Raw genomic sequence first — 27672 nt, 5'->3', positions numbered from 1 at the left:
TTGTCGTATTTTGCAGTGGTCGTCAGTACTCGCTGAAATGGGTAATAATATAATATAATTATGTTGTATGTAGCAAGATCGATTATTCAATTGATAGGATATTTTATGAGGTTGTCATGACTGAGATATCTATTGTCAATTGCTTTTATTTGTCAGAAGGCCTTGACTGACGGGTATATAAGGACTGGCGCTCTTAGGAGTGGAGGTCGGGGTTTGTGATGGCCCACAAGCAACAAGTTATACTAAATATGTGTAGGATTAGTGTAAAACTGGCCTATGTCTCCTATAGTGGGCGGGACATAAGTAACATTCACCGTCGAACCTTTGCTTATATCATTTGAAGGAATTGGCCTGGACAAAATGTAAACTGTGTGGAACCAGGAGTCTTATTGTTTATTACAGCAGACAAGTGTGCGTGTTATAAAGACTGTTTGCTTTACTTGAACTGTGTCTGTATTCTTTTAGACAGAAGAATCACTCAGTGAATTACAAGTGAACATTAACCCAGTGGTGAGCAAGAAAGTATTGTCGGCCCTTAAAGACACGCTTACAGATGAGGCAGCTAATGCAGGATTAGAGCCAACGGCTGCAGAACCACAGCAAGAAGTGGATCATTCAAAGGTACCTGACCCGGAAGGAGAACTGTAATCCTTGTTTATAAACACATGTGATCATCTTGCCTGTCACGGAAACGATGAGACGGGCTCCTGAAACACACTCAACAGTATTGGGGAATGGCAAGTATTATCCTTATCACATGTTACGATTTTATGACGGGCTAGAAAGTATGTTTCTTGAGCTCCACGTATGTAATAAATATTCACATGCGAAAAATGAGTGGTCAAATATGAATACCTGTTGCAAATGATAGCAATAAATAAAGTGTTAAAATAAGGAATGTACTGTATATTCATTCCATCTTATTCACCTCCATTTTTCTTCATCAGTTTCCAAAAAGCTATGGTTGAAACAAATCACTTCCGTTATGGACAGTCTATTCCAAATTTACCCATGACTACAACTAATTTGTTTCATTTATGTATTCAACTGTTTTATCCTGCTTCCATTTTCCCTTTATTATTTTTTTTTATTCTTCTCATAGAGCTCCCATTTATATATATATATATATATATATATATATATATATATATATATATATTTGCATCTTTTTGTTTGCTGGAATCTTCTGTCATTATCTGGAATATATTATGAGGATTATTTTAATTGATTGATTAAAGTTCACGTTAACACTTCGTTAAAAACATAAAATTTACTCTGTCACACGTTAAAAGTGTTAAAATTGTTCAAAAAGGTAAATACCTTTTTGAACAATTTTAACACTTTTAACGTGTGACAGAGTAAATTTTATGATTTTAATTGACTTTTAGGACTCCTTATATTGGTTATCATGTGTGTAAATTTATATAGAAAATGCACAGTGAGATAAATTGAATACATAACAGGTTTGATACTATTGTTCGAATGGGGTTAAATAAATACAAATTATGATACGAATTTGAAATTTTTGTTCTTATTAAAAAACAACACATAACTGTTATTGTATAAAAGTTGCCATTTTCCAGAATCTATGTTATATACGTTGTCTCATTCAGAAAACCAATAAATTCATGTAAGAAAAACTGCCAAAACCTTATTGTGTAGGCTATATTGAAAAGCTGCATTTGATAATAAATTTTCCAAATTTTTAAAGGTGATATAATACTTAGAATGGAAATAAGTAGGGGATAACATGTTACAAAATTATGACACATTAAAGAATTCTGTCCATGAATGCATGAGGTCTAGGCAAAATATACCGGCCATTTCTCACCCATGTCAGAATTTAACTTTTCTAGATATTATATTCAACTATTGTCTGATTACCAGGGAAATTAATTTTGCCCCAGCTCAGAAATGGAATTGAATATTGCCAAGCTGTCGAGAGTCCACATCAGTCTAAGATGACCATATTTCGAAGCATTGGAAGCCAACCAAACGTTAAATTCTCCAAGTGCTAACTTATGGTGGAAACATCAATGTGAAGACTATAAAATAATCAGCTTCCCTGTTATGAAGGAATATTATATAAATGAAAAAGAAGTGGTAAACACAGAGCTGCAAAGAGTTCCCATGGTAACTGAGTGAGATCAGATCACTGGTCAGGAAGAGTGAGATAACAAATTTCTTTTATATATCCATATATTTCATAATTAATCATTAGCAAACCACAATTTTTTTACAATTCAAATTATTTTTATGGAAGTTAATATTCATCAGTTTTGTGAAAAACAACAGAACACAAAATAAGTTAATGTATTCTAAATGTTGCGCTTAATTGTAAACAATACAAATCTCACTCTTTATTGCTATGTGTTTTATTATACTGATGCATTGCTTTCTTACCACTTCTTTTGGTGGTTCGAATGTGTGGCATGGCTCAGGAATGGTCAAGACAGATGATAATGTACCATCCACGTTAAATGAAGGTCTAAAAACTGTTTTATTTTTCATTATCGTAGAAAAAATACGTTCTTTGCCAGCATTAGAATGTGGAATTATCAAAACCAATTTTGCAACCTCAAATAGCCTCTTGTACCTATTTCTTCATTTGCTAGTTTATCTGAGATAAATATGCCCAAATTACATCCATTCGGTAAATGTACCAACTCACTTGCTCCTCATTTTGGTCTTTAGCACTTCCCCATACATCTTCAGGGTACTGTCTTGTATTAAAATTTTGTAATCCACAAATGTGTGAGATTTCAGCTTGCGTGCATGTGAGTGTGAGATCGGCCTCAAATCCTGTAAACATTATGCGTAATATGCAATATATTCGTGTCTTTCACTGGATACCACTTCTGTGTATTTCTGGAACAAATTTATTGGTGTCTTATTTTGATGCATCTAACTAATTTTACTTACCAGTTTCTGCAAGAGATCGTGTGCTGTTTGAGTCAAAATTATAGCTACTGGAAATGCATACTGTGTTCAGAAACTGTTTGCCCTCCTCTAACAGCAAATGAAAATCGATTTCAATCTGCTACTGAGGTATGAGGATAATTATTTCTGTAGTAGTAAGATGTCAGGCTCTGTGGGATGGCAATGTATTTCATATATTTGTGTAAATGTGACATTTTTAAAACAGGCTCTTCCTTGCTTTCTTGTCCAACTAAGAATAAAATTATAACTGCTTTGCAGAACGATGTCACATGAGTCTACAGGACAAAATAGGAAAAAAAGCAGGAAGGACGAAGTAAGCTAGGAGACAGAGAAATTTCCACATGACAGAATATCTTTCTATAGGATTATTATTATTATTATTATTATTATTCCAGATACTACCATGTACCTTTGAGATTAGACATATTGCTTCACATACGACATTTTAATGTTAGGTTGCAAAATAATTCTAAACATTTTTTCATGAACATAAGTACAGTAGGACCCTGATTATCCGTCACCCTATTAACCGATTGGCGGATTATCCGACTGTTTTCTCTCTCTCTCTCTCTCTCTCTCTCTCTCTCTCTTTACAGGACAAAATATGAAGTCCTATACAGTTACTTGTAAAATAGTCACTATCTGGTTTCAAGGAAATGACCCCAAGAACTTTCACCCGTGTACAATTCAGTCTTTTTCTACGGTTGGAGTGGACGTTCTGCATAACATAATATGTAAAATATCTCCCATGGGTGTCAAAAGAAAACGTGTAATGCTAAATATAAAAAAGAGCAAATAATTGAGAGATTTGGGAAAGCAGAAACTTTATCTCATATCGAATCAGAATACGAGATTGGCGTTACAACTGTGTGCGATTTAATAAAAAAAAAAAAGGTAAATTGTATAAAGTACGAATGTGTAAATCTACAACATGAGACTTCTACTCCTATCTTTCGGCAGACAACCATCACAAGGAGTTTCCTTAGCCCTTAAAACCCGTCACTGATGACAAGACTTAAATTAGTGAACTTCTGATCCAGTATCTAGCATGTTAAACACAACACCACGGAGAAAATTACGAAACTATAGGCCTAAATATTATGCACTTTATTTATGAAAATATTTTATGGTACGGGTTATCCGATTTTTTCGATTAACCATTCGGTCCATCCCCATCATTATCACGGATAATAGAGGTTCTACTGTAATAGGATTATTAAAAACAACTTTACTGTTCAAAGCGTGCAGGTCGTTTATATAATAATATTTTGAACAGATACATGTTTACTATCTTCCTTTCACGGCGTTGGTATGTAAGGTGTCGAAGTGAGCCATTTTAAAGTGCAAAATGTGTTGCAATCACAGATATTGAAAATAATGTGAGCAAATTTTGGATCTTCCCTTTTTGTGAACATAGTATGTTCAATTTCAGATCACTTAGAGTTTCCCTTTCTGTATAGTCCAATCATTTTAGAGGTTTTCCAGCAATAAAAGTAATCTTCTTTCACTTTCAATCGAACATGATTGATAATGACATCCTTAACTTGAACAGACTTACATGATCTCGGAATGAATGCGTTAATAGTATAAAGCAGGGTTCGCAAGCACTTCAGAGTTGAGGCAAGCTACAGATCTCACACCTTTAAATTTTGATATCTGCATAGAAATAGTAGTTGAGACGTAGGCAGCAATATTAACAACAATTAAATTGAACATACCGTACAGTATATACCTGAATCTAGATGTCATGGGAAAAATCACACTTCTTTTTGTTTCGGACAATTCTTTCCAAGTCTGGTTCAATATTTGCTACTTTTAATCTTAAATCAGGTTGAACATCGAAGCGATTTCTATGTTTGTTTTTCAGGAAACAAAGTATTGAAAATGTTCGTACACAAAGGTATGTGCTACAAAATGGAACTAAGTGTTTCAATGCCTTCTCAGCTATTTTCTTATATTCAGAAAATACCTTCATCCAAAACTGATCAAGTGTGCATTCTTTGAAAAATATTTTAAATGAGCCATTACAAGTAACACCAAGTTCATCTTGCTCCTCCTTAGACAACATTTTTAATTGTACCAGAGCATACTTGAAAGGATTTCTTACCCATGAGTTTTCAGAATCTGATGGAGGGAAGTAATCTCTGAAGCAGGTCACTAAATCATTCAGATGCTCAAAATGACATGCTGAACTTCTTGTGGCAATTCATCAGTAGACTTCAGAAATGACTTCAATATTGGGAAGGTGCTGAGACTACCACCTTTATCTCGGCTTGCCCACAGCCGTATTTTTATAATTTCTGCCTCAATCTTGCCTCCAACTTAAAAATATTCATACCACTACCTTGAAGACTCATAGTGAGTGTGTTCAATTACGCAAAAATATCTGCTAAGTAGGCTGCCATAGACAACCAAGAGAAGTTATTAAACTGATCACATGGAAATTTAGTGTCACTCGGAAATAGTCGTACTTCATCACTTTTGCATACAGAAGTGCATTGGCTATCCAAAGAAAAAATTGTGCATCAATTCTTTGCAAAATTGAGTGGGTTATAAATTATGATATGTAAATAATGCCGCGAACCCCTGAAATACTGATATAAAGCATGAACTGGGAGCTGATCTCGTGACAATTGGCTTTAACCAAGTCACACAAGACAACAAAACTGTTAACAGTATCTCTTGATGCGTACTGCATCACTACTTCCACATTCAATCATTTTATTGTCACTTCTGAATTCTGCATATAAATGAACTTTATTGTGTATTTTTTTTCTCATCAGAATTTAAAAATTATCCTCATAAATAGAAACCCTTACCTAAACTAATTACGGACGCAGTAAGTTATTTTTGGTTAATTATTCCTCATCCTTTGTTTAATTTATACGTAGATTTTCATATTTGACCATCCATTATAGATGTAGGAAATTGTGTAAGAGTTTGTAAAAGATTTTGAAAGTCCTCCAGAACCTCTAAGAATACAGTTGACTATCGTTACAAACTTCTTATTTGTGATACACGATCCTGATATTTGTGTATATTTGAAATGTATATTGTTTTAAGATTATCACAGAGATCATCACATTTTTCTTGCCCTGCATGGTGTCAGGACACCATAGTTGCACAAGCTAAATAGTAAGTATATTCTTGCCAAGAGATGGAATTGAAATCAGAAGTAGAAGGCTATTTTGGCACTGAGACTTGCCTTACATTAATGTAGAGTGTAATTGTGATGGTAGATGAAACAATCAAGTTCCTGTCCCTATATTCTAATCTATTTATTTTTTTAGTTTAAGTATTATATACAAGGATGCAGTTTTTATTATGGTATGGCTCCCGTTCCTCGCTATTGAAAGTAATCTTAATTAATTATGTTATTTAATTACCAAGGCATGGAAGCTTAAATTACTTTATTCTGTTGTCTTCGTGTTCGGACTTCATTTGTACAATATTTGCATGACTTGAGAGATGGTAAAGTACTTGCATTCCCTAACCCAAAACACATGTGCGCACACACTACATGTATGAACCTAGTTTTATGGTCTCAGATATGAGATCGATTATATAAATTTAGGAAGTATGTACATGTAGTCATCTCTACAAAACTTGTAGAGATCTTTTACATTTAAGCATCATTAAGCACAAATTAAAGTCTTAGCAAAATAAATCCAATTTTGCATGTTATCTCTTAGTATAATATAGAACTTAAGTTTAAAAGTATTCAAATTGGGAGATTAGAAATGCAAGTATGATTCATCTCCTAACACTTCCATGATGAAGAGAGTTGAAATAAAACATGTATAAATTTGCCAAAAAATGTTTGTGGTAAACATTGTCATGTAAAAATAATGTGCAAAAAACTTAAAAAGTTACTGTTAAGCCTAAAAAATGTGAACTCAGAATGATGAAGGGATACATTTAAATTGAACGGAAAAGTATTGAAATATGTTATAAAAAGATGAGTTTAATTTATTTTATGTTAATAAATTCTAATGAGGAAGGGAGAGAAAGAAAAGAGAAGGTTAAAGGTACGGTCACACGTCGCTACTTTTGCTGCGCAATTTTTGTACTGCAGCTGCAAAAGTTGTGTGTCGTGTTCACACGTAAGCCAAAAGTAGCGTGCTGCACGCTACTTTTCGTGCTGCGCAACCCGAGTGCTGCAAAAGTTGCAACTGGAGGTTGCGAGTCTGTTCACACACAAGGCGCTACTTTTCCAGCCGCAGTCATGCTGCAGGTTTCCATCTCCATGTTGACTTCTCAATATACATTTTGTGGTTATGTTCGCATTATTAAGAAACTAATGCGAAAGCTTCCTTATCTATTACTTGCTTTTCTGTCCCTAACTAGTATTCAGAAATTGGCATTATTTTTACTATAAAGCTTTTAAAAACGCCTATATACTTAAATGATAACCAACAGCATATTCACGTAATCAATGTTGGCAACCCTCCTGTTTGAAACTACGCTACAGAAAATTTAAAAAGTGAATTATATCGTCAGCAAATATGCTCAGACTGTGTTGTGCATTTAATAACTGTTACAAATAATAATTTATTTTCATCACATCTAACATTAAAACACATCCAAACAATAAAAGTATCGTTGGCACATTTGGGTGGCAACACTGGTCGCAACCGCAGCAAAAGTTTCAACAAAACCGATATCAAAAATGCTGTGGCTGCAACCCTGAGAACCCTGTTCACACATCGCTACTTTTAAGCTGCGCTCAGCATGAAAAAATAGCGGGCAGCAGGTTCGGCAGCCGCTACTTTTCGGGTTGCACCGTTGTTCACATGCCGCAGTACGAGAGTTGCGCAGTTTTTTGTACTGCAGCGCTGCAAAAGTAGCGACGTGTGACCGTACCTTAACTAATTGAAAACTTAGTTAAAAATAAATGACATTACTGAATAGCAAGTGACAGTCTTACTTAAATGCATTGCTTATAATCAATTATGAATATCATTTTACCTTTACAAGTGTCAGAGAAAGTAGTTGACCAGTGAACAGTTCAGCCTTCAGAAATGAAATCAGAATTTTCCTCATCCACTTACTTTTTCCAGCTCTGGATTGAAAGACTGTCTACACTGTCAAGATATTGCGGCCTTCGAAAATCATTGGGCAGATGAAACTTATAATTAATTACAAGAAGGGATTTCTTTATGAACAGTTGTACAAGGTGGGCCATAAGTAACTGTACACATAGATATTTCTTATTTACCTAATCTAATGGGTCTTTGTGAGCTGCATCATTGTTTATGCAGAGTTGGTTACTTCTCCAGGTTCTTTGTGACATTTTATGTAACTGCTGTGATGTTATGTCTGCAAAGGCAGCTGTCACAGCTGTTGTCAAGTCGGGACTTCGTGGAGGCCATGACAATTGTGCTGGTAATCTGTTCAATGAATCCAGCAACTGCAGCACATGTGTCGAGTCTGAGACTGGTCGACCACTTCGGGGACTGTCTTTGATGCTGCCAAGTAATGAACGCTCGCTTTTCCCAAGCTAACAAGTTTCTTTTTCTTGGGAGTGACCTTCCAAATCTCCTTTTAAACTGTGTCGTAATTTGTTACATTGTCTGTCCCGTGTGCTGCCTTCCATGGATCCAAACATTCGCAACCAACCATTCTTCAAGCTAATAATTATTTGTATCTGCTATCTTGCTCACAATTCTACTATCATTATTCAACTGTTATTGTCACTGCTATCAAATGTTTTGGTCAGTGTTATCAATTGTCTTTCAGTGTTGCCATACCCTTTTGTTACCAGGTTTAATTCTATAGCACATTGCACTGTGACTTATGGGCCGCCCTATAATATGCATTGTGTGTTCTCCTAAAACCCTACATTCACAACAGATTTGTATAGCTTCTTATTTGAAATTCGTCCAGATTACTCATTTCCCTCAACTACAAATTAATTTTCACTTGTTGGCAACCCTATGTAAAAATTATCTTATGCTTTGGCTGAGTATGGTGGTCTTTTGAAAGATTTATACAGTAGGGAGAGCATTTTCAGGTAAATTCCCTGCCATTCCTGGTGATGATGTAGTAGTAATTTAGGATAGGCATTACAGTGTAATGATACTAAATAGTGGTTTGCTGTTTTTGTTTAAAAAATTTAATGCTTTTGCAAAAATTCAATTTACTTGCGAAAAAAATACAATAATTAAATTATGGATAATACTGTACAAAAACTGGAAAACATTAAGGGTTAGCTGGGTGCCAATCAAGTCTTCTCGCCATTTCGGACATCTTCTCATATGAATTTTTTTCCATTTCGCGAATTAATTTTTTTTGCAAGAGAAAGTGTTTTTCATTTTGCAGCCATTGTTTTCTAGTGATACATTTGTTTCCTCACTGTAATAGTGCTGGCATCATGCAAGCACAACAAAGACAAGAAGTGACTGTAAGTTGTCATGGTTACGCAGTAACAGAGCAGCAGTGTTGTCAAGTTGACGATTCTAAAAAAAAATGGTATTTTATTTGTTGAATCGAAATGCATTTTGTATTGGTCGAAATTTAAAAAAATAATAATAATTTAAGAATTCTTTTTAATGTAAAATACGGATTTGACAGCAAAGAGAATAATGTTCAGTTGACTACAAAAATACATTAATCATTATTGGGTCCGTGAAAATTTAATGTTAAATTGTTAACTTAATTCTAGAACCTTGTAACTGGCTCAGATGTGGATTTTCACTTTTTGCCCGTTTTTGAAAATAAATTCATAGAAAGAGGAGTTCAGTGGTTTCGTAATAGCCCATTTATTCATTCATTCATTATTTTATTCCATTGATCTTACATGAGCAATGAAGCTTTAAGATGTGGAACAAGTCAAAATTTTACAATATTACAATTACAATTTTTACAAATTTTTACAGTTTTACAATTTAATAATTTTCTACAATTTTTACAATTTTGTGCAATTTTTTTTTACAATATTTTGGCGAGATGTAGTGAGGTGAGGTGAGGTCCGAGGATTCGCCAAAAGATTACCCGGCATTTGCCTTTTGGTTGGGGAAAACCTCGGAAAAACCCAACCAGGTAATCAAATCAAAGGGGTTGATACCGAGGACTCGCCATAGACCATCTGGCTTCAGTCCCACAGCTGTGGAAAACCTCAGAAGAAACCACCAAAGGGGAATCCAACCCAAGCTCGAACGCAGCTCAGGATCAGCAGCCCAGCGAGTCTGCCGACTGAGCTACATCGATGCCTCTACTAAAAATATACAATACATAGCCTATCGGATTATTAAATTTACAAACGCAAACACCCAGTACTAGCGCTAGTGTTGTAAATTAAGCTTCACTGCTTTGTCAGTAGATGTTTCTGTGATGGGCTTTAAAAAACGCGCAAAAAGTGAAAATCGACATCCGAGCTACTTACGAGGTTTTGGAATTAAGGCAATGAAATGGAGGTTGCCTAAAATGAGGGTTCTATTATGCAGTGTGATCAGTTTTCTTTTCCGCTGAAGTGTTTTACCTATGGGCGAGCGTGCTGCTCATTAGCCAGGTCTCGGTGATTAGCAGAAGGGTAAAACAATAAAACAAACCAACAATATACAAATTTAAGAGGCTCATTACTTATCAAATGAGGTGCTGAAATTGCCCGCCTTCATTCTCCACACATTTTCGCATCTCTTTAGGAAATTATTCATCACATTTTCCAGAATCCACTCCACAATATGTGCCTATGTACAGGATCGCCTGGCTGAAGAGCAGTGTCACAGTTATTTTATACGACTTGAAGTGCAGTAATTTAGTAGCCTTTTGCACAGGCCCATATGAAAGTCCCACTTGTTGTGCAAGACGACGAAGAGATTTTCTAGGAGAATTTTCTAAACGATTACGAATGTCATGTAATCTTTCTTTGGTGAGAACCTGACACTGCTTTTTGGTTTCTTAGGCTGGACACTTCCAATTTCCCGAATCAATCAATCTTCTTAATGTATCCAGCTGTTTGCTGACAACATAAAGTCCACTATAGTCCACTGTAGTCTATTCAGTTGTTGTTTTTCATGAGAAATGAGGGGTATTTTGATCGGTGTTCATTATAGATGCCTGTTGCTAGTATAAGGATCACCTTCAAATTTATACAGATGGATCTCTAAATCCTAATAATGGGACATCAGGAGCAAGGTATTATATTCCAAAATATCAAGAAAGTTATTTCATACCATGTTCATCCTCCTCCAGTCTTGACACTGAATTGCTAGCTATTGATGCTGCCTCACAGTGTGTTACTCAAATTTCTGAAAAATCTATTTGCATACTTACTGACTCCAAGGGGGCTATATTTAATATAATTAAATATGTACCAAACCTATATGCACATAGAATTATTCCACTTCAGAAACAACTAAGTAAACTAAAAGAACTCCAAAAGGAAATAACATTTCAATGGATACCTAGTCATTGTGGTATACCTGGAAACGAGAAAGTCGATAATATTGCAAAACAGGCAACATATTTGCAACCAAGACCTCTTCAAGTGATATCTCTATCCAGTGCTTTTGCTTCAGTAAAGTCTCATTTTACAAACCTATGGATCAACAATTGGCTCTCTTCTGACAAAGGCAAAAGTTTACAGTCTGTACAAAAGAAATCAAATGACCTGAAAATGTACAAAAACTTCCAATTTCCTGAAATTTATTATAAAGTTTATGGACTGTTTTATACGATCTAAGCGTCTACACCCAGGAATCTTTCTTTAAACCGTCTTTGAACCAAGTTAACACACATGAATCGTAAATAAAGACACTCTGTGCGGTTGTAAACTCACGAGGCATAATGCACTTTATGTATACTGTCGAATTGAGAAACAAACAACACAACACACACCCGGGAACAGCTGTGCTATGACTACAGCATTCAGCAAGGTCAACAAGTAAGCAAACAGGCTTGCTACGGCCTCCAGTGCGCAGCAAACGAGTGGGGGCTCGCTCATAGGAAAAATCCCGTGCCGCTGGGAAAGCATAACTGATTGCACTGTATATGGTTTCACAAGCGTTAAGGATTTCTTTAGCTTCATTACTAGGTAGCTGGAGGGGAGTAACCAAGGATGTGTTACGTGGAATAATGTGATTAATCATAGGGAAATAATGCTTTTATTGAAGCTGATAGGATGAGCAATGTGGTTGCTTTGACAACACACAAAAAGCTTTGTCACGACAGATGTTCTTTCTGGTTCTCTGAGAAAATAAAAAATCTGGCACTGTTTCTGAAGACTTAGATATTGGTTGTTAAAAAGGTAGGCACAATAAATCACTGAGACCAAGTCCATACAGCTAACACAACCTACTTCTAGGTGTGTTCTGCCATTCATAGTTTAGATCACATGCTACTTTTATTTCCGGCAAAAAAAGCCATAACAGAACTGCATCCTTGATATATGATTCTTTTGATTTAAGAAACATGTGGTAGAATTCATGCAATGTTCACGTGTTCTATTAGAAGGGAGCTTGTGGGATAGCAGCATTCCTTATGAAATTGTTCTGCTCTGCAACCACGGGTAGCTCCATGTGAAACTTCCACAATACCACATATTATGCAATATGAAGTGCATGCAGAAACTGAAGTATCGTTTACAAATGAAATGACACAACAAAAGAGAATTATCTGTTTTTGGAGTAATGATTTGTATGAATATCATCAAGCAAGAAATGAAGATATGTGCTATTTAAAAGAACACATTACGAATGAAGGGATATAACCTCTCTCGTGTTCTCGGTACTTCTTCAATCATGCCATTGTAATGCTTGTACAGACGTGGACAAATTATTAGCAAAATTGAAGATTTTTATTATATATTTTTACAAAACATGATTCTTCAATTTAGACTACAGTTGACATTTTTGTGTATTTCCAAATTATTAGCAAAATTGAAGATTTGTATTGTATATTTTTAGAAAATTTGACTCTTCAATTTGGACTACATTTGATATTTTTGCATATTTACAAATCATTAGCAAAACTGAAGGTTTTTATTATATATTTTTACAAAATTCGATTCTTCAATTTGGAATACAGTTGACATTTTGGATATTTCCAAATTATTAGCAAAATTGAAGATTTTTATTTTACAGTTTAACAAAATTTGACTCTTCAATTTAGACTGTAGTTGACATTTTTGCTAGTTTACAAATTATTAACAAAATTGAAGATTTTTATTATATATTTTTACAAAATTAAGCTCTTCAATTTAAACTACAGTTTACATTTTGCATATTTCTGTCTACTGTAATGATAGAAATATGCAAAATTGTCAATTGTAGTCTAAACTGAAAAGTCAAATTTTGTAAACAGAATTATCATAAAAATCGTCAATTTTGTTAATAATTTGTCCACGTCTGTAATTGTGAACTAAATTCTACAAGAGCGAGTTTTATTCTAAGGGTCTGGACAGCTTATATCAATGGACTTGAACCCCTTCATCTTGTCTTGTCCTTTGGAAAATCTCTTCTAATGAAAAAAGAGTTAATGACGTCTTATGGGATCCAAAAACGGTTACTTTTGCTTTGTTATTTTTTTTTGTAAATAATACTACAGTTATTAGTCAAATTTATATATCAACATCATGGACTGGTAGAATTATTAGAATGGTTTGTTTTTTCATGGTAGAATAGTTTAAAATAGCAAGAATAAAGTATTTTATTTATGAAGGAATTATTACTTTCACAACAGACTTTACAGTTTTAATTTAAAGTTTTTGGCTATTAGACCGCGTGTTCAGTGACTGGTTGCAGTTCATTAGTAAGGTATTGAAGTTCTTGGAATGTTTTGGGTAACCATCATTGAAACACGTCATTTAAACAACGGTAACTAGATTAATGTCTTTCATCTTGTTTGTTATGCATTATTTAATTTTTTCTCAGTCAATAACATTATAAACTATCTGGTTTCTTTATCTTTTCTTTGCATAAAGATACACAGTAAATCAATAAATTGAGATGGTAATATTTACCTATTTTCATACACCAATAAGGCTATGATAGCATAATGAACTATATAATATGTCATAGATTCAAAATAATGTGGACATATTCAATAGTATTAATCTGTAAGACTGTTAAATATATTTATCACTGAAGATTTTGTTCTGAATGTTCTCCAGTTACGCCTGGATGTGTTAATATTTTAGTTTCACAACTGTCCATCCTTAGGTCTGCCTAGAGGGATTGATTGCAGAAGCATTGTTTATGTTTGAAAAGAACCAAGTCATGCATATAATAGCTGTATAAGTTACGTGGAGGTTTACAATTATTGTGCAAGAAAAAACATTTCCTACATTTACTATAAGTTTCAAAATACAAAAATTGGAAACATTGTAAAATGTGGCCTTAATACCTCAAGTATATACTGTTATTGTTTTAAATTAACAAAAGAAAGTGTAAATAATTTCGAGGGAAAAATTGTTCCGGAGCCGGGTATCGAACCTGGGACCTTTGGTTTAACGTACCAACGCTCTACCACTGAGCTACCCGGGAACTCTAACCGACACCGATCCAATTTTTCCCTCTATATCCACAGATCTCAAAGTGGGCTGACAACCGTCAAGCAACCAACTTCAAGTGCACACTAACTCCGTGTGACTTAAATTGTGGTTTTCTGTTAACGAACAGTGACGTGTATTATGCAAATCAAGATTTCAGGTATAACTCCCTGTAAAGTTGATTTGAATAATTTCGAGGGAAAAATTGTTCCGGAGCCGGGTATCGAACCCGGGACCTTTGGTTAACGTACCAACGCTCTACCACTGAGCTACCCGGGAACTCTAACCGACACCGGGTCCCAACCAAAGGTTCCCGGGTTCGATACCCGGCTCCGGAACAATTTTTCCCTCGAAATTATTCAAATCAACTTTACAGGGAGTTATACCTGAAATCTTGATTTGCAAAAGAAAGTGTATTTGTAAAGGATTGTGTTAACAAAATTAATCTTACACATGAGTCACTGTAAGAAAGAACCAGTTTGTGAATACACCAGTATTTTTATGCAGGAAGTAAGTTGCATTGTTAGTAGGACATAATTCTCGGCAAGTAAATAAACTTAGCAAAAGTAGCATTTATAGACACATTCAAAGATGTGTTGTGTTTCCATCGCAGTTGTAATAGTGTTTTCGGAGTTTTAGTGAGGTATGTAGTACATACATGCTTATACAAGCTTTCCAAAATGTATGATTAATCATGAAGACGGTGTTAAAGGACATGATTTTATGCAAAAAATGTTAATCTGAATTCCTCCCCATTTTAGAGTTGCATAATGATAAATGTTCTCTTGTCATAGGCTACTCTATGGACCCATTTATCGTTTTATTTCTTTATTTACACACTGTTTTAATGAGTAATCCATTTTTATAGCCTACTTTCGGTCTCTCAAACTTGTAGTTATTAGGGACATTCCAGATTCTTGGCCGGCACTATCTCCAGACTTAACACCCTTCGAGTTCTCTCTATGGAGCTTCGTGAAGGAATATGCCTACACTTCTGAGATAGTAAAGATTCATACAACAGAGATATGACAGAAGGAAATGTGGAACCAGAGATCAGACTGAATTGTGTGTACATGTGAAAGGAAAACATTTTGAACATCTGCTCCGGTAGAAGTCCACGCCTGTGGAGTAATGGTTAGCACGTCTAGCCGTGAAACCAGGTGGCCCGGGTTCAATTCCCGGTCGGGATAAGTTACCAGGTTGAGGTTTTTTCCAGGGTTTTCCCTCAACCCAATATGAGCAAATGCTGGGTAACTTACGGTGTTGGACCCCGGACTCATTTCACCAGCATTATCACCTTCATCTCATTCAGACGCTAAATAACCGAAGCTGTTGATAAAGCGTCGTAAAATAACCTACTAAGATAGAGAGGCTCCGGTAGATTCTAGTGAATATCAGGGTAGATTATGCTTATTCAAACACTTACCATGATTAATCAGCAAAACAAAATACCAAGTGGATCCATAGAGTATGACATTCACGGATAAGTTATCATGTACAGCTGTAGTACAGAAACAAAATAAAAAAAAAAATAGTATTAATATATTTCGCAGCAAATAGATTCCTTTATCACCTCTTTAATGATTGACATTACTTTTTCATACACCCTGTATATTGCCCTTCTTTCATGAAGGCATTTATTCATTCCTTTTCTACAATATTGCAGCTGTTTGACAGTAAATGGCCAGCTGTTTCCAAGTATAACACAAACTACGTGTAATGTGGACCAGAAATGGAGTTCTGTATGTTTGTAATCATGTGTTTGAAGTAAATTAAAATTATCTGTAACTTTGGTTCTTAAAGTGTTGATTTCACTATTACATATGCACTCACATTTAAGGAGGGAAAAATTAGAAACACAGTTTCGTATGTAGGCTATGTTATGTCAGCAGTCAATTGTGATGTAATGAACCCCGTTCTAGTGACTAGGTTTTTTTCTTGTAGTGAAAATAATAAACCTTACAATTACTTATTACAGAGAAGGCTTCTCTTAAATAATAGAGAATTAAATTGCAAAAATGTACTGTAGTCCCTGCACCCCAGCTCTTTGTACATGATAAACTGTTGTTAAACAGGTGCGTGATAAGTTTTGTATAAAGGCACTTTTTTTAATGACTTGTTATTTAAATTACATTTTAAATTACAAAAAACTTGGCTATGAATGATTTTATTTCAAGCATTGAATAATAAAATAAACCGGCAAAGAGCAAAATGCATAATAGGTTACATATCTGTTATTTATCATGCTTCATTGCTAAACCTAAAAGATGAGATCTGTCTATTATAATGTAGCATAATTATAAATCCATGACAAAATTTGTTAGTGAAGATAATTTCCACTTCATGTAATGGATAGACATTAAACGTTCTTGATAAATTAAATGCAGAATAAATAAATTTGATTGGAGAAGGGAAATGAATCTCTTAACATTTCGAACATAACAGACTTGGTTTCTGCACTGTGTTTAATGCTTTGTTGCACATCATGTATCTGTTTTGTACAGCGTACATGTAAAAGAAATACATCGAAGTGAGTATCACAATTTACTACTTACAAAGAAAGTTGAAATTGTCGTTCTATACATAAAATTTGAAATTGAAAAGTTAGCTATTTCAATGACATCCTAGATTTCTATGAAAGAATGTGGTATTATTTTCTAGAAATGAATATGAAAATTTTAATATAAACAAGAGAGGACAATAGTTCTTTGTCTTTCTATTTCGGTATTTAAGCTTGGGGTGTTAAGAAACACATTTGACGAACTTTGTAATTGATATCTAATTATAAATTTGTTGGTCACTATTTATAAGCATTAAAAGTTTCGCATTTAAGGTACTTTTTGAGCTGCAGACGTACTGCTTCAGTTTAATTTATGTGCAGTGTTAGAAATGGAGGAATCGTACATACTGGTATGCATATAGGATATATTTTTGAATTTACTGTACAGTGGCACTGATTACAATAGTTTTATCCACATATAGAAGATCTATTTGTTATGTATGTTGTATCATCTCAGATGTACTGTATGCCTACCAAGTATCATTCCATTTCAGAGTAAGTTTTATTTTTGTGTCTGTATGTGTCCTCAGAAGTTTTTAAAGTCACTTATTAAATCTCCAAGCACATTACATTGAAAGATAGGTTATGTAATGAAAACATGTTGGAAGTTGTATATGGGGGGAGAGGGAACATAATTTAGTCCACTTACTTCATAACCTGAATGTGAATGATACGTGAGAAATTTGTATGCTAACATAACTCTAATTTTGGCATACTTACTAATTTATCCTTCAAACCCTGTATACACTATACAGTGTGATTTCTGCTAGTTATAATTCCATTAGAGTTTGTCATAGTGCAGTTTTAAGGTATTATCCATTTTCATGAAAGTTCAGGAGCTGTGATTTTAACTTTATAGAATTTATATTGTAAATACTAAGATATAAAATTGTCATTCATTTATTTATATAAATGCTGGTATTGCTATTGTGACAGAAATATTCAGAAGTTTGTTCTTGCGCAATGTAGATACATATCCTTTTGTTGTAGGTTAATGACATAAGATGGTAATAGAGTAATATTTCTGTACATGACGCATTTATATTTTCATATTACAATACTCTCTCCGTACTTAAATATTAATCTATTTTAACATTACCTGAAGTTATTGTGTATTTTTAAAACTACATGAAAATTTGTTCCATGTCTTACGAATTTCTGAAAACATTTCATGACTGTACCTACATAAATAGCACACAGATATACAAAAAGTATGTTGAAGTTTTCTTTTCATATGCTTCATGATATGAATGCGGTGAGTATTGTCTCTTAATGATTTCTTGTTGTTATGATATCTTAAACATGCATATTCAGGATTAAAAATTATACCACAAGTAAGATTTGTGGAGTATGTGAAGTTGAACAACAAAACGCTGCAAATTCTTCAACATTTGAAGATGTTTTTTATGCAAATATAATTTGAAGTCCAAAATTTCTTTTTGCCAAAATGAAAATCAGAATGGCGTATTTATATTTTGGTTTCTTTTGGAAATCTTACACATTTAGCTTAGCAAACACACGCGGTAATGGAGGATAACCATGAACACTTAATTTCTTTTCTCCTAATATGATCACCTGTGGTTATTTTCTCGTGACTTTTATGAATATTTTAGTAAGATAGTGTTCAGGTATATTTTTGTGACGTTAAAAATCTATGATGATAGCCTAGTCTTTGTCTGCAACCTTCAGTTCATTATTAAATCAATGTTCCAATCTATTCTGAACAGCACATTCATAAGCCACATTCATAAATGTCTTCTGAATCATTCCATAAAATTTAGCCTCCAGATCTTAACATTGTGGACAGCTGTGCTTGCACTGAACATCATCCTACATCTTTTCGTACAATTAGCTGTGGTGCCTAAATACTTGTAAAGGTAGAAACATATATATATCTTTTTAAGGGGATCGAGAATCTCCTATCTTAACACATGTTAAATTAGTGATATTTATTGTACCGTTTCTCTAAAACTGGTGGGAGTAGAACAATGAAACTTTTACAGCTTATTTCTAACACTCTTATAAGTAATCTAATAGAAGAGTTTTCAAAAATAACAATATTTTATAAATTTATGCATTTTTTTCTGAATAAGTAAATTTTTACCACATTTTTTGTTATATTTTTTCAAGAAATCTGCTTTAAAAACCATTATTTTTAAAAACCCCTGTGCCGATTTATGCTACAATACCAACTAAATACACACAGAAAATTTGAAATAAATCTAACTCTAGAACAATGAAAGAGTAATGGAACGGAGAAAAATTCTCTCCGGCACCGGGATTTGAACCCGGGTTTTCAGCTCTCCATGCTGATGCTTTATCCACTAAGCCACACCGGATACCCATCCCGGTGTCGGACAGAATCGTCTCAGTTTAAGTTCCAACTCTTGGGTTCCCTCTAGTGGCCGCCCTCTGCACTATGTCATAAATGTCTATGAACGTAGGACTGAAGTCCACACATGTGCTGAGGTGCACTCGTTATGACTAGTTGGCCGGGATCCGATGGAATAAGCGCCGTCTTAAATCACGAAGTGATTTACGCATATCATATATATTATTTTAATGTACCGAAGTACATATGATATTTCCATGCAGATATTCTGCGTCATACTATGAAAAAAAACAGTTCATGGTAATGTTGGGTTAGTAAAAAAAAAAATAATAAACAGTGGATAATTTATTTGTATGCGCTAAAGAAAACTATATTTCCAAATGCAGTAGTACTGAGCAAGCTTACATTATATGCAAAGCATATATTAAAACTACCTCGAGAACTGAGTAAACTTTTCATGTAGGCATCACTAACCATATGCTAACTCTATCAACTGCAATATTATTATTACAATTTGACTTTGACATTATAGATGCAGGGAGCTGTGAATTTTCGAACAGAGAAGAATTTGCAAGAAGATGGCTGCGTAACTTCACATAGTTCTTTTAATTCATCAGTATAATTATAATCTTTTAATCTTGTGTATGATTTTGTGACAAACAGACGTTGATGGTACAAAAAAAAAAGAATAGAAAAAAAGAAACTATATACATATTCATTGTCTCTCATTTTCTTTTTAAATTAAATGTTCGTCTACATTGCATCGAAATTGTTTATGCTGTTAATTGTATGATAATGTAATTTATTTATTAAACTATAGCTGTAATCCCATCCTATACCATAGAGAAATGGTAAAATCACTTCAGAGGTAAGATGACTAATTTATTTTGAGGAATATATTAAGAAATCTAATAATTTAAGGATTTACTTGGTTCATGACGTAGCTTTGCAATATGGACAATACTAACAGAAATTTACCTCTCAATGTATTTCCTGTAGAGCATTTATACTGTATAACATCATTAAATAGAGAAATATTCCAAATTAATCAGTACAGAAATATTATTCCAACAAATAAAGGCTATCTGCAAATAAAGAAGTAAATATAGCTTGAAATTATCAATAATAAAATGCAGCCATGAATATGGTACCTATCCCACTAGAATGCTTTGAAGCAGTTTAGTGGACACACAATTCAGCAGCACAATCAGTTTGATACCAACAGATAGTCGAAAAGTGCTTCATGGTAATGATAGGTTAGTAAATAATAAATAAATAATTTGTGTACATTAATTTCTTATCTCAATAGATGTCTCCGTACATACACACATGTGTGAACATGTGCACATATTAAGATACTATCAATTTTTTAGTTAGTCCAGAGTAATATCACTCCAGTAGTAGTATTTTCCGTGCAATCGATAATAACATTACTACCCACTATGATGGATGTTTAAATAGGCCTACCTCTGATAGAAAAGTACACATGCACTTACATGACTGAACTGAAACTATTTATTATCTTTCAATTCTTTTTAATGACATCAGCTTCTGTTTTCCTTTCAGTTCCACATTTCTTGTACCTTTGTCATTCACACGTGAGAAAATATGTGGGTCACTATAATTACAACTTTACTGTCAAAATGTGTATATGATGGACATTTTAGCCTGCAAATTTAATGTGAAGTTAAGAGTGAGTTGACAATGGAGCCACATTATTGCAATGAAAGAGTGATTTTTTTTTTTTTTGTGCAGAAGATGCTTTTAAATTTAAACTCTAATCACCAAAATTCTAACGGTTTTAAACAGTCTTGATTTAACACTTTAATATACATCAATAATAATGAAGTATTATTATTCTTATTATTATAAGATTAAAAGTCTTAATATCTAGTGAGGAGGAATTTTGGTTAATTATTGAGCAATATTGACTTTGCCCTCTTCCTCTTTCTCCACTCTCTTTGTTATGCGCAAACTGATATACATTAATTCAAAAAGATTCGACACAAATTCAGTCATTCTTAGTGTTTTGTCTTTCACCACAAAATCGGCATTCTCCAATCTTTCCTATTATCCGCCTTCCTCTTAGTCTGCGTATCTCAAAGTTGCGAAACAAATCATGTTCATTATAATCAATAATTTTCCCCATGAATATCATAGTTTTTCTTTCTAACAGAATGGAAAATTAAAAGATGGCATTGTTATTGTATTAACATAGTATTATCACAGTCTAGGACATACAGTCACGAAGCTTGAGGTGATTTCTTGCATTTCTCGCGATACAATGCTCCAAGCGGTTAGCAACTGAGAGTACTAGGAACAATAGACTGTGCTGGTACTATTTCTCATTGTGATGAGGTGATAGTAGCGATCCTAGTGGCTAGCAACTAAAGTTCAACTGTCATTGGATGCATATTACCTACGTATTGAGCTTCGTGACTGTATATATTAGACTGTAGTATTATGCTGCATATTTTAGTCATGGCCGCAATATGATGCTCAAATACCTAGTCAAAATTTATGAACTGCTATGTAAACTATTCACATTGTGCATTATTTGAACTTGAGTTCATATTCACTTCAGGCTATATTTACAACTGGCATAGCAATAGCCAAATATATGTAAACATTCTTTCCAGATCATGAAGTAAGTCTATATTTTGATTTTAATACTGCATGACAGTTCAGCAGTGGTGTTTATTAATCTGGACTGTTGGCATGTGACGGAAATCTGACATTGCCATGTAAAAAAAATAAATGAATTGTTATAATATGATCTTTCATTTACTTCATATTCCTAAGTCACAACGCAAAATATGTTGTTGTTGTTGTTTTCTAATGCCAGGCATTTGACAATAAAGTCATTTGACCTCTTGGACTCATTTTTCAAAGATATTGTCATGGTCAGCCACTGAAGCACAGATTTTGAGGTGCTCCGAATCCATTTCTTGGTTAAATGGCAAGTTGTAGCCGATTTAAGTGAACACCATATTTTAACGTTTTGGTGGCTACTTCATTCACACAAACCCCCAGAATGTCTGGAGGACCACACCTGCTGTTGGTCGACAGGTCCATTGGACCTAGCTGGGAGATCTTGTTGATCACCAGCTTTCCCTCCTTAAGCCACTGGAGGACGATTTAGTGCCATAGTAGGTCAGCACTAGGAACAGAAAAGTAAAAAGAGGAGGAAGGGAAGGGAAATGAACCCCTACGCCTCAAATGCTCTAATGCCGTCAGGGTCGAAGAAAGTAAGAGTTCAGTCAGAGGACTGGATAGGAAAGGGTAAAGAGGGAATTAGGTATTGGATAGAGGAAAATTATACCAAATTCAGTCAATAACTCATCAAGCTGACCAGTGCTAATGGATGAGTAGCCCCTCCCTTTAGTTCAGCTCGTAAAATTATGCTTACTAACAGCTGCACCACGGGAAGGTAGGGATGGGAGATTGGGGATTTGTCCAGGTTGGTTCCTTAAAGCCTTCAATGGGAACGATTAATGGCTCTCCCCCCTGTATCCGACAGATACCCTTTTGCAGCCACAACGCAAAATATACCAATGGCTAACTGAATAGTAAATTTCCAACATTTGAAGGTTTCACAATATGTATAGTACACAGAATTTAACTTTTTCATATGATGAATTTCTTGTTTTCTGTGAATCAGCCCTGTTGCTGAATTCTGTTACCCATTATTAAAGAGTTCTCTCTTTTTCAAGAGACGTCATGTTGCAATTTAGGTTTTTGCCTTGTAGATTCAGGTTAATCCCATCCTTATGTTTGTCCTCTAGGAATTCAACTATAGGTCTGTAATACATATTTTTACTTACTGTATTAGAGTGATTTTCCAGCCAACACATCTTCTGGATTTGTCAGATACAATTTTCAAGTTCCCCTTAGTATAATAGTATTGAAATTCATACTTGTGAGATTTGATTTCTGGTGTTTGGCACAAAAGATAAAACAATTTTGGGAATAGAATTTCGGAGAATACTGTTTTATACTATACTGGGTGTTCATTTCAAAGTGTGTCATGACGTCACTGTTGTTGGGTCACCGATTTGAAGCGAGTTTCAGCTTATATGTTAGAGAAGTTGCCTATTATTTAAGGCGTTCTTCAATCTGAACTTGAGAACGTGTATGGTATAACTTGAACGTCGTAGCAACAGATGGCGGTCTGTACGGTCTGTGTGCTACCATAACCTCTTTCGAACTGTGTTTTGCGCCGGCAAGTCGTACGCAGGGTATTTGTTATCATCGGTTGCGTACGGTAACATTCCACAACACAAATCAAATGCTCCGTGTCCATGTTGACCGTCGAAGTTAATGTCAACAAATACGTAAGTAATCGTCTTAACCCTCTCCCCATATCCCGACAGTACATATTTCCAAACAGTTCACATTCCTGCCACTACCGGCGTTACCGTACGTATCGGTAAGTAATCTTCAGAATGAACGCCGTACTTGGTAGGCAACTTCTCTCGCATTTAGGTAATACGCGTCTGCGGGAGTGTAGGAAGATTGAATTCTCTAGGCTCATCGGCTAGCCACATGACGGCATACAGCGAGCCATGACACATTTTGAACTGAACACCCAGTATTATTATCATCTGTCATTGTTATGGTCAGTCAAATCTTTTCTGGAAGTCTGCTAGCCCATCACAGTTTTGTTGTATTTCTGGAGGAAAAGACAAAGCACCTCAAACGAGGATGTCATTGCCATCATGTGAGAGTTAACAGAACATTCTGAAGTGAGTGAGAACTTGCAAGTAGCCCTTTTATTCGAAACAGTTTTTTCTTCCATATTGTCAAACTGCAGTGTAGAAACTCCCAGCTGCAATTCCCGTGTGATGGATGCTATGACTTTAGGCTCTAGTCAACTATAACGTGCGATCTAAACATTATAACCACTTGACTACCAAGAACATAATGTCTCACCAACTTTGAATAGGCTCAGTGACGCCATTCTGACTTTCATCAGGAAGTTAAGCTTTTTTAATTCATATGTAACCTGTATACCGGGGATTGTCGTCATGGGCATGTAAGTAGGAAATCTAGTTCCCAAATATCGTGCCCTACTTCAATTTCATTGGTTGTGTTTGTATTTATTAGGTTTTTCAGTTTGTAAACAAAAACCTCATGGTTTTAAAAAATTTAAATTATGGTTTATTTAACGACGCTTGCATCTGCAGAGGTTATATCAGCATCCTGGTGTGTCGGAATTTTTGTCTCACAGGAGTTCTTTTATATGCCAGTAAATCTACTGACATGAGCCTATCACATTTAAGCACACTTAAATGCCATCGACCTGGGCCGATCGAACCCACAATCTCGAGCATAGAAGGCCAGCGCTATACCAAGTATGCTACCGAGGCCGACACTTCATGGTCAACCTAAGTGAGCCATATCACAAACTTGCTGAATGCCCTAAACTTGCATTATAACTGGATCAATAAGAGGATTCTGAATGGGTAAATGCCATAAAGGTGTGTAATAACAGCAGTTAGAGTAGTTCTAGGTGGAAGCCTTAGTCACCATAATGGCTGCAGTGAGATTGAAACGTTGGCACATGTAATTGGGTTTTTGAACCAAGAGCAAACTTCTCAGACATACCCTAGATCAGGGGTCGTCAGCACAGAGCACGCTGGGGCTAGAATCTCTTACCCGAAGAAAACGCAGTGCACTATGGTGCACTATGTAGCTGCTAGCAGGTATGCTCTCTTTCTCTCTCCGTGCTGCACAACGGTGCACACGGGACGGCACTGCGTACCCATTGTACATTTCAGCGAGTGCTGACGACCACTGCCCTAGATCATATACAGCCTAAAAGGCCGAGTAATATGATCTAGGGACATACTCGACATCACAGTGCACGTGCATCATTAGCATCTTTACTACGTAAAGCCCTGATCACATATTTAACAGATTGGCCATCCCTATGTTAAAAAATGGTAACATGTGGAAGAGAACATCCATCAGGATCGCCACTGTCTATTGAGAACGATCGTTAATAAGTACAGTTGCTCCACAGTCTACTATATACAGTCACGAAGCTCAATATGTAGTAAAAATGCAAACATGGGTAGTTGCCCACCACTAGGATCGCTACTATCGCCTCATCATCGCAGATCTCTCTCCTAGTAGACGACAAAATATGTTACACTTTCGTTGTGTTCTTTTGGAAATATTAACACCTTCCTTCCATTATTGAAATATTAAATGCATAAAGTTAATTTATTATTTTAATGAAGTATATCAAATTCCACCATAAACTCGAAGATACCTGCAAGAAATAGGTTAATATTATTTTTGTTTGTGCAAAACGAACTGAAATTTACTATAATCGCTTCACTCATTCAAGATTATAGCAGCGATAATTAACTATGAAACCAATAAATATTAATTTGCATTTCCCTTTACAACAATAATAATGGAAATATGAATTAATGGAGTAACTTACGTGTACCGGTACTTGTAGTGTAGGTTTACGTAGTTAACGAAGTGGGATGAGGTTAAGCAATAATAATCACACCAGAATTGAAAATAAAACGTGATCAATAAATTTAATTAAAACAAACTTAATTTTTCTACGTCTCTAATAAAATATTATTATTCCAATTATTATATTTTAGCCTTTAACATTTTCATTACAACCAATAACGAACATTTCACAAGCATCAATGTGAAATACGCAACGAGCTAGCACTCGATGGAAATACGACACAGTCCAAAGTTGACCGTGGACAGTCTATTGTTTCTAGTTGCTAACCGCTTGGAGCGCTTTATCACGAGATTTGCAAAAAATCACCTCAAGCTTCGCGACTGTATATAGTAGACTGTGGTAATACGATGTCAGAGCAACAGCTTAGTGCACTTGCACTGCTGTCAACAGAAAGGAGTATGGTTTCCAACTCAAGGAATCAACTCGAGAGTGATAGTTAAACTCTGCAGCAGAAAGCAGCCACATACGAACTTCATTTTTCGGCAGTGAGTATTACATTTACAATATCGTCTGTATATTTGTTTGCTTGCTTTTTACCCCATTGGTTGGTTACTTAAAAAGTAGTGCAGCTCATATCTGATTTCTTGCATTAGGCACCACTGTCCCGCATAAATTTCTTCTCTTCATTACACAGCACACACTACTCTAATGTTTATTGTGATTAGTGACAAGTCTAATATCTGAGATATTAAAATTATCTGTGTGTTGTAATAGGTAAATATTCAATTTTATCATACACATCATGTACATATGTCTTTCAAAATATTGTTTTATATTGTTAAATTACTTTTTGTATTTAGAACATTTTTTAAATTATTGTTTGTACTTTCATGTATGTATGTATTTATTTACACTGCAAGTGGGCAAGCACCCGGTGGCAGTGGTATATACAATATTAACAATACACAGTTAAAATGATAAGCAATACACAATAAAATTTACAATAGCCTACATAATAAAATTTACAACACATATACAATTTTATACACAATACAATAAGAATACACAATACAATTTAACACAATAATAATTAAACATAAAATAAAACACCTAATTTTACAACACAACCTACATAATTATGTATAGGTCCTACATAATTTTCAATAGTCTTTCACTTTACTCTCATCTCATTCCCTGTAGTGGCACTATGACGCATTTCACTGACACTTTAGCACACATTTCACTGACACTATAGAACACATTTCATTGACGCTATAAATTATCACTGATCGGAACTGTTCACTGCACTGTAAAACCATAACTTCACTGACTCACCTCGCTTCACTGATACAATAGTTCAAATAAGTCAAATAATTGCATTCTTATGCATACTTATAAACAGAACTACATTTAAACTAAACATTTCTAGTGTAAGGCCCTCTTACACGCTATTTTTAAATAATTTACAATTCAAACCAAGGAAGTAAACTCGTCAGCCTAGATAAATACATGCCACCTTAAAAAATTAAGTGTTGAATGTCACCTTAATTTTAATTTTCACTTTATACACAACTCTTTAAATTATTCTTGAATCTCCTTAAGGAAGGACAGCCCTCAAAGACCGCTGCAGGTAGGTCATTCCAATCATTTATAGTTCTATTTAAAAATGAGAATTTACCTACATCCGTTTTCTGTTTCCTACATTTGATTTTAAAATCATGATCGTTCCTACCATAGTACGTTGGCTTTTCTAACCGAGCCGTTATGTCTACCCATGCTTTCTGACCTAGATGTGCTCTATACAGTGATGTTATTCTAGTTTTCCTACGTCTGTTTTCCAAAGTTTCCCATTTAAGTTCTTTTATCGTATCGTTCCCATCTTCTCTTTTACCTTTAACAAATTTAGCTGCCCTATA

General features: G+C 34.7%; 1 protein-coding gene and 1 non-coding gene across 5 annotated transcripts in view; one reads left to right on the top strand and one right to left on the bottom strand.

Moving 5' to 3' along the window:
• LOC138713900 (protein Aster-B-like) overlaps positions 1-22091 on the top strand; it is a 90248-nt gene extending 68157 nt beyond the window's left edge. For 3 of the 4 annotated variants that reach the window (XM_069846408.1, XM_069846409.1, XM_069846412.1), the window contains one exon: positions 466-22091. In XM_069846408.1, the coding sequence (XP_069702509.1) occupies positions 466-648 (183 nt within the window). In that variant the 3' untranslated portion in view covers positions 649-22091. The remainder of the gene's footprint in view (positions 1-465) is intronic. The other variant, XM_069846410.1, reaches the window with a different exon arrangement.
• On the bottom strand, positions 19256-19327 carry TRNAS-GGA (transfer RNA serine (anticodon GGA)). Its single transcript has one exon. It is a non-coding gene; the product is annotated as a tRNA-Ser (tRNA).
• Positions 22092-27672: the final 5581 nt, after the last annotated feature.

The sequence above is a fragment of the Periplaneta americana genome, chromosome 14 (assembly GCF_040183065.1).
Source record: "Periplaneta americana isolate PAMFEO1 chromosome 14, P.americana_PAMFEO1_priV1, whole genome shotgun sequence".
NCBI classification, from domain to species: domain Eukaryota; kingdom Metazoa; phylum Arthropoda; class Insecta; order Blattodea; family Blattidae; genus Periplaneta; species Periplaneta americana.
The sequence above is the reverse complement of the archived record's forward strand: the minus strand, read 5'-3'. Positions and strand labels throughout refer to the sequence as shown.